At 44.2% G+C, this 13,428-nt stretch overlaps 1 protein-coding gene across 6 annotated transcripts in view; it reads right to left on the bottom strand.

The window, feature by feature from the left end:
• myo18ab (myosin XVIIIA b) overlaps positions 1-13,428 on the bottom strand; it is a 155,784-nt gene that overhangs the window by 78,170 nt on the left and 64,186 nt on the right. For all 6 annotated transcript variants that reach the window (XM_079272197.1, XM_079272199.1, XM_079272194.1 and 3 more), the window contains 5 exons: positions 11,416-11,557; positions 11,168-11,327; positions 10,101-10,287; positions 9,756-9,963; positions 8,463-8,572 (listed from right to left, as the gene is read on the bottom strand). In XM_079272197.1, coding sequence (XP_079128323.1) covers positions 8,463-8,572; positions 9,756-9,963; positions 10,101-10,287; positions 11,168-11,327; positions 11,416-11,557 — 807 coding nt within the window. The remainder of the gene's footprint in view (positions 1-8,462; positions 8,573-9,755; positions 9,964-10,100; positions 10,288-11,167; positions 11,328-11,415; positions 11,558-13,428) is intronic.

Here is a 13,428-nt window from a genome sequence, read left to right as displayed (position 1 = left end):
TGCACGATATAACCAGCACTCAGGCTCCCTACCACATCGCACGCCGAAGCGTGATTCACTTCGAGTTCTCGCTCCTTTTTTCTCGTTCCTCCTTTCACGAAACACGCACATACACATAGCTCCTAGTTCTACTCCTGGGGAACCTCGTTCAAACGAGCGCCTCACATCACGTGCTGCCCAGGCACACGTGAGTACATACAGCAGCCTAACTGCCATTTTGTCCGGGTCCCTCGACTCCGCCATCTTTGTAGTTTTTAGCTGTAGTTCTTAAGGCCCCTCCCCTTTGGCCAGCGTCACTCGACGCCGCCATTTTTGTAGTCTTTAGCGTAGCTGTAAGACTCCTTCCTGTTGACCCACACACACACATACACATACACACACAGACATACACCCTCATCCATTTTATTCATTCTTTAGTTTAGGCATATAAAATTGTATGATAACGTTTGTTGGTTGCAATATTAATTGATTTGATCATTTGTTATTTTGATTCAATAAACTCTGTTATACTTTCAGGAGCAGTCGTCTGTGATTACTTGTGCATATGTATTTGATAAGACTGTATGTAGTAGCCTGTGCTCGAACTTAAAACCTTCACTGTCACTGAATGTGTAGTCATACGCAGACTATTGACATTATGAGTGACTACTAATTATGAGACTTAGTTTTATCGTTTGGTTATTGGTCCCTGTTCGCAGGGTGGTGCCCCGTTTATATTAATAATCATTAATAATTGTTACATACATCAATAATTCTATTGATGTCAAGAATTCAGTTTCTTAAATGCTGATAACCCAAACACGCTCCTTTAGATCCCAACATAATGGTGCCCCGTGTGAGGCTACGTTATTCCAGTTTTGTTACAGTATATATGCACATTAATCCATAATTATTTTTGAATAATTAATTTTCCAAAAAAATATTTTTTTCCGAAAAATTATTTTTTTTCTTCTTTTGAATGATCCAAATTCCTGAAACTTATTTCCCAAAATAGGTAGGCTTTGATCTTCAAAATCTTGTCTTATTGTAATTAAATTTTTGATTTTAAATCCAGATTTTTAATCTTAATCTTTAATTCCCTTCTCGAAATTTTATTTCGTTTCCAGGTTTAATTATTCGTTTCATTTCTTAAAACTAACAGCCAGCTGTGTAGTAGATTTGATCGTTTATTTGTAATACCTTGCTTGCTTTCTTAAATCCCTCAAAGAAGTTACACACAGCTGTCACAGGCCCAAAGTGCTAAACTACATTAGCATTTTCGCACCTCTGGCTGCAAAGCAGTAGTGATACCTCAGAGCAGCAACAGTAGAAACGTAAGTCACAGAGCTAGACATTTCACTGTGCGCCTGCATGAACCGTAACACTAACAGTAATTAACATCTAACAGTAGAAATCCTAAGTTACCGAACTAGACATTTCACTGAGAACCGTAACACTAACAGTTTCCGTTCTAACACTAGGGAATTAACAACTACTGGGAGTCGTGCTCATTAGAGAGAATGAGTAACGAGAAACCCCCCATTCCTGGAGCTGTGGCTCCAGAAGACACCGCATTACGAGATGTGGTGGCTGATGTCCTCGGACTCACAGCAAAGGAAAGAGAGTACTTTGCAAAATACACTGCTGTCCTATGCGACGAGCAATTAGAGCAGCTGGTGGCTTATGTAAATAACCCAGCAGGTAACAGAGAGCGCCTGATTCAGGACGTAATCGGCGAAATACTGCTCATCTACCATCAGAAAATGCAGCTGCAAGCTGCCCGAACCCGGGCACAGAGCGACGAGCAGCAACGCGAGATCTGGACACTCCGAACAGAGGTTCAGGAGTTGTCACGTGACTGTAGAGCCCTACAGTCAGAAAATAGTAGCCTGCGCAGTGACCTCAGAGAGGTCAACCTAGAACTCTCTAAAGCATCAGAGAGTGATGACAAACTGAAAGCGCTTCAAGGTGTTCCAGCAACCCCGGTAGGTACTGCTACCCCCTACCGAGCCTTTCAGCCCAGTCATTTCTTGGTCTCGGCTCCCTCATTCCCCGAGACCCGAACCACCTTGCATTTCTTGAAAACGCGTTCCCCAACCAGGAGGAGAGAGGACCAACACCCGGTCCTAGTCGGCCCAGGTGGCCTCAAAACCACCTCAGGCGAACGCAATCCTCCACGCAGTTCACGCGCGCGACAAGAACTGACCCCATCCCCCTCAGGGAGGGAGGATGATAGTCGTTACCACCATCGCGAGTATGGAGACTCAGACGACTCAGGCCCCATCAACCTTGGAGGCCTGCGTACTCGACAGATTGAGTCTCTGGTGAAAGACGTAGAGCGCTTCAATCCCGATAATCGCGACTCGAGCATCGATGACTACCTAAGGGAGATCGATCGCTGCCTCCTCGACCTATTGCGCCTCTCATCGCGCGAAAAGCTAAAGCTAGTGTGGAAAACCACAGCGCGAAGCGTCCACGCTTTCGTGGAAACGCTCCAGCCGAGTATCCGCGACCGCTATTCATCCCTTTGTCACGCCCTTAGGGAGGAGTACTCCCTGTACACCAACCCAGCTTCTGCCACCCTCTGCGCCTTTGCCATTTTCCAGGAAAGGCTAGAGTCTCCGAGAGACTACTTCAGGCGCTTGAGATCTGCGTACTTCCAAGGACGTAACGCCCCAGGTCTAGAAGAAGACCATGCCTTCAAGTCGCTATTCTTGCACAATCTCCACGACAACGTGAGATACGATGTTACTATACACTGCAGAACGAGTAACCTCACCATGCCAGATATTAGGAAATACGCGCAACTTGCATGGGAGACACGCGGACGGCCGACAAATCGGTACGAAGACACCGCCATAGTCTTAGGTATCCAACAGTCGAGCGACTCCGACCTAGCGTCGGAAGACGACGAGAGGACTTGGCCTAGCGAGCCCTGGTCACCCCCGAGGAACAAACAACCCTGGCGGTCGAAAGACCAACAGAACCAGGGGGGTGAAAGACGCCCTCAAGGGCCACACATCAGGTAACGCTGGCTCGCAGCCCACCTGACTAAGCCAAGTGACCTTTCCCCCTGCTGCCAAGTCGACGTGGTGGGGGGGGGAAGAGAACTCAGCACACTTCCGGAAACGACCACTCCCATTTCGCACCTCGTTCTTCAACCTTCTTGGGCGACCTTGTTCGCAAAGGCAATGCCCGTTATGTATAAATCTATACATATTCTTCAGTCCTACTGGGGGGTCATAACACTCTTGCTCTACCCGACTCCGGGTCAGAAACGAGCCTCATGTGTTCCCCCACCTTTTCGCATACACCTCTAGGGTGCCACAACCTTAGAGGCCCTTCGAGCACCCAAGCTCGTAAGATCTTTCGTCAACTAAGCCTTCTTCTCCTGCTCTGTCAGCATGAGCCACCTCCAGCTTGTTCCACGAAGCCACCGCCTTCTTTCAGCCGAGTCATCGGCCGGTTCTGTCAAGTCGCCAGTGCCGTAGGTAACTGAACTTGACCTGTGCGCCGGACCTGTCTCCATCTCTAATTAGGAGGGTGGGGGGAGGGAGATATCACCAGCCCGCCATGACACACTCCAGAGTGAAACTGTTCGCGACGTTTCCCTGAGTGCTGGCGGTAACGTGGGATATCTGCCCTCGCCACTTGAACAGTGCGAGGGGGGTGGGATCTCTGACAACAGAAACTTAGAGAGATGTACTTCACAGGAAGTACACTCTAATCTCGCCAGTGCCGAAACCAACCGGCAGAATGGCGGCTTACTATTGACTACTAACGTTTAACTGCATGTTTCAACTCACCCTGTAGACATGCACTAACCGCTAACACAGCCTACTTCAACCAGAACAGTTGCATGACCTGACAAACCATTGTGACTGTAAACTGATGCTCCACTCTCATGAACAACTCTTTGCATGCTTTATAGACTCTATCAGAAGTAACCAGAGAAGACATAACCTCTGCCGTAGCAGTCAGATTTAACCCAGGACCAACAACTTAATGATACTACTTATGGAACTTTACATGTCCGGTTCCACAGAGGCTTGAGCCTCTAGAGTCTAAGGGACAGGACGCTGACGGGAGTGTTGGGAAACGTGGTGGATTTCCTCTCTGCTGTTTGCCTGGTTGGTCTGAAAAGCTCTTGGCAGGTACACCATCTGGCGGCTAATATCATGGCTACATCACGCTCTATTAAGAGGAACTGACAGAACTGGGCCGTGAGCAGCGGAAAGACAGGGTCCTCTCAGACGGGCTCAGCTTACCACAATGCTCTTTCTCTGAAAACCAATTCTTTCATATCATTCCTCCAATTATACGCCCTCCTCCGTCTCAGACCGCCTCCTTTCATCCATCGCCCTTGCTTTCTTTCTTCTGCACTGTTGGGCCCCCACTCCCCAGAGCACTGGCTACCATTAGTTCTTTCTGACTGCTGTCCTCTCTAAGCTCATCTCCAATCTCGTGAGCCACTTTACTGCCAGTGTTGTGCTAAAGAGAGGAGAGCTTGATTTCACTGATCTGCTTAATGAATCCAGTTAAATCTTCTGTTCTCTGCTATTCATTTCAATGTACTTTGTGTACTCCACTTTTAACCGACATGCACAAACAGGCAGAAATTCAGCAAAAAACCCCGAAAAAAACCCAAATCATTCTTTAACTTCTAAGACAAGATACTTTTGCACAGCAGGTGCAGAAGGCCTTAATGTAGAGATGTTTTTCCTCCAGCAGCCCCACCTCCCACTCATAAAGGCTGCTCGGGCTGCTATAAACTGCCTGAGCAGAATGTAGAGAAGGCATTAATCATACACTCAGGGATGTTTCTAAACTGTTCTGCCTCCTATACAAGGGAATGGCAAGATAATGAGACAAGAAAGGAAAGTGGAAAGAGACAAGGGAATGGGAGAGAGAGCGAGAGCGAGAGAGAGAGAGAGAGAGAGAGAGAGAGCGAGAGAGAGAGAGAGAGAGAGAGAGCGAGAGGGAAAGACAGCTCTTCCACTGCCGGTAATTAATCAGTACAGTAGCCATATGCTGTCAGCCTGTGCAATCATAATTAATTACACACAAGAGCGCTCTTGGAACAGGAAGAGGAGAGCGGAGAGAGCAGAGCGGGAGGAATAAAGGGATTCTGTTCACACAGGGAGATTAGAATGTGAGGGCAAGCTGAGGAATACTTTATCTCCAGACTTTAGAGTTTCAACCTTCTACCGATCTGACATCATCACGGTTATGTTTATCATGGGAGAACAGAGCCACAGAAGACGTTGTTTTTACAGGCTAAGAAATATTAGCCATAGCCAGTAAGTTGACCTCTTTAAATCTGACCGTTTTCATGAAAATGAACTTCCTAATTATTACAGGAATACATTCATGCTTCTTAAGGATCCTTTGGGGCATTTTAACAAACTGAGAACATTTCCCAAGAAATGTGATTCATCATAAAACTCAAGATACAGTGAAACTGTGTCACAACGCGAGCTCACCTTTGAAACTGTTTCACTAAAAACCTTTGAGCTGGATTTAAGGTCCTCATGCAGCCTTATTGTGTTTTCTGTGAGAACAAACTGCAGAGACAATGGTGTTTACAGAATCCTATTCAGACAAGATTTTACATCATTTATCATTCATCGTCACATATTTTTAAAAAAAGTCTAAATTACCATTTATTTTTCAAATGGTGTGTTTTGGAAAAAAAACAACTAAAAACTTTGTTCAGCTCTCAGCTGCTAAAAGAACAAGCTCTGCTTGTATGGGAGGATCAACACTAACAGAACCGCCCGAGGACTGAACACGTCATTCACGTACCTCCTGCACAATAACTGCACGGATGACTCACACTAGAACGGTGCAAGTTTCAAAATAACTACAAATCACTCACCTCAGTAATATACAGACAAGCTGTGCACGATTGACCATTTGCTTACATTTCTTTTCATGTTCGATTTCTTCATTTGTTTGTTCAATTTGTTGCATTGTTTTCATCTTTCTAATTTTTGTGGGAATTTGATTGGAATATTCTTCTGTGAAAACATATATTCAGCACATAGATCCTGAATGGGTAGAGTAGCAAAGCATCTGTCATTTAAAAAGTTCATTTGTCTGTTGCTAAAGATGTCATGGTACGTTACATGGCAGATGTAGGTGAATAGATCAATAGGGTCATGTAAGGTCAAGAGTCCTCCATGTACTGGACGTATGCAGTATATGTAGCGTTATGCTTTATATCTTTTATTTCTTTTCATGTGCAGACCTAAAACAGAAGTATTGTGTGTATCAAAGCCTGATATCGCTTCTTCCTCTTTCCCTTCTTTACTTGAGCACACACACACGCACGCACACACACTTAATCAATCCCACATGGGGGTTAATTGCTACGTCATATGGTAACTTAGGATGCAGTTTGGTCTTGTGTGCTCTGATTGTTTGTCACTTGTTTGGATGAAAGCTCAGCTGCTGTTACTTGCTCCTGCTGTTCTCTGATAACGGGAGTAAGAGGCAGACCAGCTGCACAAGTGACACAGTTGATTTTTAAATTCAAGTGCTGTGCAGTGGATCAAATGGATGTGGATGTGGTTCAAGTGGATTTCAAAAAGTAACTGATAAATATTAGGAAAAGTATCCGATACATATTTAAAGGAACCTTAAAGCAGTTTGAGAACATCAATTGGTGTGGTGTTTTGTTACCTGCTGGGGCAGAATGAGTGGGTTTCACTGTCAGTAAACTAACATGAATAAGAATTGTAATAAGACTGTAGATTGTAAGCCTACCTGAAAAACATCTTGATAGATTTTTGCCATACTACCTCCCAGTGGCGGCTGGTCAATAGAGGGCCATGGGGCATGGCCCCACCATGAGCCACACAAAAAAAAATTAAAATAAAATAAAAATTATAATGATCATAAATTATACAAATTGTCAATATTTGTGTTTTTGAACTGTGGAATGTATCCAGTAATGTGTGTAAAATATGATATCTGCGCAAAATATATGCTTTTCCTGCTCGTCCTCTCTGCCTGTGTGCTCTCTGCTCGTGCTCTCTGTCTGTGTGCACGACACTCTGAGAACGCGCAGCTTGGGGGGCCTGATCGTTTTGGCCCCCCTCGCTGAGCGTTCTCGTCAGGAGAAGTCTCTACACGCGAGCACTACTCCTCCAAGACCCGTTTGAGAGGAGAACTTTGGCGGAGATTCTGCAGCCAAAGAGCTGATATCAGATCAGCCTGACCTCACAATCAGACAGCAGACTAGCGGGAAAGGGAAGCAGTACATGCAAAGCTTCACTAGCTGTACACCAGACAGGTTTGGCTAGCTGGATGACGTCATGCTAATAATTTATTTAGCTTTTTAAAACAACGGGGACGGATCCAGCACGGACAGTTACGGGAGTGAGGGATGAGGAGGTAAGGAAACATGAGAACACCAGGGTAGGGAGTGAGGGATGAGGAGGTAAGGAAACATGAGAACACCAGGGTAGGGAGTGAGGGATGAGGAGGTAAGGAAACGAGAACACCAGGGTAGGGAGTGAGGGATGAGGAGGTAAGGAAACATGAGAACACCAGGGTAGGGAGTGAGGGATGAGGAGGTAAGGAAACATGAGAACACCAGGGTAGGGAGTGAGGGATGAGGAGGTAAGGAATCATGAGAACACCAGGACACACATGAGAACTCTGTCAAGCTACATATTAGACAAAGTGAACATCTTTTCTTCTACATAGTTGTCCTCAGTCTCATCTGCTTAACTTGGTCATGGAGACATCAACATGTAATATAGATGTTAAATTAACAGTGAAAACTCATCATAGCTTAATTTAACATCAGTATTCATAATTACACTTCATGTTTACTTCTCCTGATCTTTACCTCCTATAACAAGGTCCATAGGGGCATCTCAATAAATAAACATATTATATTATGTTATATTATAAGTGTTATTCACTGATTGTTTTCGTGTTGGAATACATGTTAAATATTTAACTGCAAAGTAATAATGCGTGTTTGATACTTACATTTTTTTTGCATTAAATCATACTGGGATGTTTGCTGAAATTGATAGGATGGCCCTACCTAGAACATGTTCCACCAGCCGCCACTGCTACCTCCCCTTCCCACATATGCCCCAAATACTTAGCAGAGCACCAAATGTGGATGAATCCACTGCTGTAAATACTCCGAAATAAATACACTCTTGCCTCCTGTTTGGGTAAGAGTTGATGATGACTACAGCGACCTGCTGTTTTAGGACGTTATTGAGGCTTTATCCTCCTGAAGATGTATTCTTCAGCAGGAAAGAAAGAGCTCAGAGCCACTGACAGGGTAGAGGGGCTGACTAGCACTTATTGGTTTTAGTCTTTTTGTTGACTAAATTATGATTAAAAATATAATAAATTTAAAAAAAACTACAATGACCAAATCATACTTGTGTGTAAAGCCTTTTAACATCTTAGTTTCCATGATATGAACAGTCACTACCCAGCCACACACTCACCCTCTTCTCATCTGTGACAATGTAGTGGCGGCCATGCTTCTTGGTCAGATGTGGTGCCAGGACATCAAAGCGCCTGCGGAACTCAGAAAACACCATGTGGTCTGGGTACCCTGGAGGCAGGGAGAGAGCGGACCAGAGGACAGCACAGAAACATGGAACACTGAGGTTAGAGGAGCGTCTGCAGCACGGGGAGAGCCAACAACGTGTCAATGGGCAACTATTATTTATAGGAAGCATACAACCAAAAAAAAAAACTTCAACAGACTTAATAGCAAAGAAATGTGGTAAAGGTGGAAATGAGCTCAAGCTTTTAGAGAAGCACGAACAGTTAGAACCATATAAAGGATGTAAAAGTATCGACTTTTGAATGAAGACTTCATTTGTCCTCAGCAATGGTCAGGTTATCAGAATCCTTTCAGATACTCTCCCGAAGTTAAATTCTTCACTGGATTAACATGATTAGATTACTATAACGTCTGTCTCTGTTAGAATACACCAGAGTTCTAAGGACTACTCTACCCTAACCCTTTTAAAACATAGGCCGCTATCCTTTATGTCACAGCACTGACCCTGTGATGTTCACCGTCGTGATTTTGTATTATACTTCCATAAAGTTGGGAGATTCGTAAGAGACGATAGTCAAAATCAAACTAACAGAGGTCCTACTATTCTGACTTTTAACGCTGAGTAAGACAGTACGTTTTATTTCTGTATCACCTTTCATTACCACAACACAGCGATTCAGAGCTGTACACATAATACATGTGTGATAAGGTGTTGAAAGATCAGAAATACAAACTTCACTTTTATAAGAAGTCAAACAGAATCCAGTTTTTGATGGCAGACTTTCAGGATAAGATGACACACAAAACGGTGTGTCATCGGCATGACAATGGTTGAAATGACCTATACAACAGCAAAAGGTAGGCAGATACAAAGTGAATAAAAGCGGGCCAAATAGTGAGCCCTGTGGTCCCCCACAAGTCATAAGAGTCCAGAATAAAGAAAGTCACCAACAGATACTCTGTTCCATGGGTGGGATGCAGTTCCATTTCAGTCAGCCCACACCTCTAGTATTGGCCAAGCTACAAGTTTCATCAGATCCTATATTTCCCATCATGCAACATAACACGTCTATTCATTGGACCTTCCTGCCTGTAAAGATGAATATATGTTGTATTGTACACCATAGGTTTGTAACACAGGACCCATCCCAGATAACTGACATCACTATGTGAAATAGATGGAATTCTTATTTCATTGATATTAAAGTTTTCAAAAGTACTTTATTACCTTGCCTGTAGATGCGCAGTGCATCCAGCAGCTTGGAGCCTCGGAGCTGAGCTCTCAGGAGGCTCACGTCCAAAGTCATGAGGCCCGAGTCCGGGCTCTCTCCATGCGTCACACGGGGCTCACCTCCACCACCCACTGCCTCCGCTTTGGGCAGCAGGCAGTGGACGAAGTGAACCCTGGAACGACGCACCATATCAATGAGAGCATCCTACAGACAGAGAGGAGGGGGCTCAGATATCAGCTTCTGCTTGGTGATAGAACAACAGCTTCATGTTCCTTCTCGTAGCTTCATAACGTATTTTGATGAATGAAGCACAAGTTTGAATCCCCATCTGCTCCACTTACCACCTGAAGTTTGACCTGGATACACAGGCTCTTCTTCTTGACGGCGGCCACGCCTGTGGTGAAGGTCTTCCTCATGCTGGTGGCTCGTCGCAGGGCAAGCTGGGAGCTGCCCTCCAGACCAGCGATGGAGCCAGACAACACCGTGGCCCCGCTGGCCCGGCCCATAAACAGCCCACTGATGTTCTTCCTGTGGTGGCGGAGGGATGAAGTGCATTTGTATGCATGTACGTGACACATGCACATCATAGCTGAATACATTTCTATTTTTCAAACAAATGATCTGAAGTGTCTGTTTTGCTTTGAGGAATTGAAGCCGTACAATTGACATCAGAAGAAATGCTGAAAATGCTTGTGAATTCAAAAGAAGAGCACATAAAGGGACAAGCAAGTTAAAATGACAAATGCTGAGTTGAGGAATTCAATCAATACTAAGATGACTCTGATGTTTATAGTTTAGCTTCATCATTTTTAATAAACATGTGTGAAACTGACGATAAATCCCCACGCTATTTATCGTCTAAGTTAGAAAGAGGATCTAAGTTTATGAATGTGTTAAAGTTCTACATATTATCTACGTGAATATAGAGGCGTAATGTCTTTCAGTGCATGTTAGTGCATGTGAAGATCAGTTTGACATTAGTTGTTAAAATGATAAATACTGAAGTATGGTTTAGAAATAATTCCATTCAGCTCCATTGTATCAGGGTGACAGCAGAAATCTCAGAGGCGGATATCTCAAGACCTGGAAAGATATAACCACATGTACCTGCATGGATAGATGCCACTGCAGTGGAATGAAAGAGTGTTTTCTTTTTGTAATTTGGCTGAACTCCTCAAATTATTTACTGCTGTTACTCTTAAATTCACAAGTAATTTCTCAAATAAACATGGTTATGACAGGGCTTCAGTGTCCAGGAATCGTCTGCAGCACAGAGTGAGTTGGGTTTCCCTCTTTCATTTACCTCCATTTAAACACATGGATGTGCAGCATATAAACAGAACAGCACTGACCACTAATCCCCACAAACTCTACAAAGCGGATGTTGCATGTGTGTGCGTGGTCGTACTTCTGGGAGTCCTGCAGCAGAGTGGCAGCGTTCTGGGCGGCAGGGTTGTGCTTGGCGTGGCTCAACCAGCCCTGAGCGTTGTACTCCACCCAGTCTGTCCCGTGGCTGTGGCCCAACAGGAAGAGGTGGGGCTTCTCTCCTCGCAGCAGCAGACCGGCTCCTGCAACACACAGGAAACATTCCCTCCACGAGGTCAGGAGTATGATCGGGCTGCCTGTTGTTACAGGAGCCTACTGTTGAGGTCTCACCTTTGTTCTCTCCCTGTGCAGAGCCGTAGTAGCTAAAGAGTCTCTCCAGCATGCTTTCCTCTGATCCTCCAGGCTGAACAGCCTCCTCCTCCATCAGCCACAGGAGGCCTCGAGCCTCATCCGTCCTGGCCAGAGTCCGGACCTGTGACGGAAAGCCACACTCAGAGATGTGCCATGTTTGTTCCTTCAAAAACACTTTGACCGTAAGATCATGAGACAATGTGCAGGTCAAAAATAGATATTACATTGTGTCATACATTTTAAAATAAACAAGAAAATAGATGAAAGCCAACACTACAAACCAACATTATATTTCACCGTTTATTCTTTTTCTGCCTTTTAGGATAGTGACATTGGGCTCTGACCAATCAGAGCTCTGCGGGGAGAGGGAGACTCTGCTCCAGAGAGATAGGGAGTTTTGTTGGCTACTGTTGTCACTTGTTATGGATTGCACTGACGCCTCTTTTTTACTCGGTTTCTGGGGGAAGATATGTGACCAAAAATATTTCTCTCATTTTCAAAAGTTAATCAATAAACAGTGATCTTTTTTTACTACATTCATTTGCTTTGTTTACAATTTGTAATTTCGAAAAGCCCCAAAAAGTTGAAGATGGTATCATTGAACGTATAATGAACGTATCATTGACGTATTAACAGGAAGTTAGCATCGCACTAGTTCCCTCCACAAAAAGCCAATGGGATGTTTCCATTGGATTGTAGCGGACCTACACACAGATTATAAAGTGAAATGTCTATGATACAATCTGAACTACTCTCACGACCCACAGGGCACTAAGCCTCAGACTCACAGTTGCCCATGTGCCTGGACAAACTCTAGATGGGACTTTAGGTCAGCCATGGCACTGGAACCATAACGGCTCCAATGTTTCATGACCCTTCATGACCTTTGTCGTTTTTACGATCGTTCACATTCCTGAGGACATAGAGAGCATCCAAGCGTAATACACAACTTAAAGAAAAATGTATTTGATATTCTAGGCCTAGCCGTAGTAAGTCCCTGTATTTTATATATATTAAAACATCTGAGTTCATAAAAGTTATGTATAGTTCATTTCATGACAGTCAACTCTGTCAACAACTCTTTGACGTTTCCTGTCATATAAACTGGATGTTTGAGTTGCTCACTCTGAAACTTGATCTAATCCACGTTCCCCCGTCCAGTTTAATCCTATCCATTCATTTATGATGCATATGAGCATCTCCATATAGCTATCGTTGTCATGATAACAATGTCCATCTATGTGGTGTAATCATTTGATTCATTAAATCTTGAATTGACCAGCTTTTTATTCAGTGCTTTATATGAACTGTTTGATGTCTTTCTGCAGATAAGATAGCACAGTGGTCAAATATGGAAGAATGAAATAGACCATGGAAGTAGCGAGTATTCTCTCTTCTCTTCTCTTCACTTCGTCTCTGGACGTTGACTTTGCGATTGAAAAGTGAAGGCATGTGTTCAGCCATTTGAAACAACATCTGCACTTCAAAATGCGTTAGGGCCTCGACTGTCTTGAACTTTATTGACCTATCAGTGCACCTTGGAGTCCTCCCTACACGGCTGTGCCTCTTCTTCTTGTCTCCTCTTCTTTCCTACAGCAGTCACAGCTCTTAGCCCCCCCGCCCTGTATCGCTCAGCAGGCACCGGACTGAACGGAGCTCAAACTGGACTTGTTTGCACTGGTATAACAATCATTGCACTTCAGCTACAATGCTGTACCTAAACCATTACTACCAACACTGTCGCGAGGCAAGAATAAAGTCACTTGTATCCATCTTTGTTGCTGATGCTGCTAATATGATGTTTCATCAGAGCTTAAACTGTGATTTCCACTTCCACACACGTACACGGCGCCATGCTAACCTTTGATTTTTGCAATCAACTTCAAAACAAATCTATTCCCAGCCATTTAGAAACACGTGTTAATGCTACTTGCTCAAGCCAATACACGTCAATGCTGCAGATTGTCTGCTGAGGGCAGGTGCCACACACAT

Source organism: Melanostigma gelatinosum, assembly GCF_949748355.1.
Source record: "Melanostigma gelatinosum genome assembly, chromosome: 7".
NCBI lineage: Eukaryota > Metazoa > Chordata > Actinopteri > Perciformes > Zoarcidae > Melanostigma > Melanostigma gelatinosum.
The sequence above is the reverse complement of the archived record's forward strand: the minus strand, read 5'-3'. Positions and strand labels throughout refer to the sequence as shown.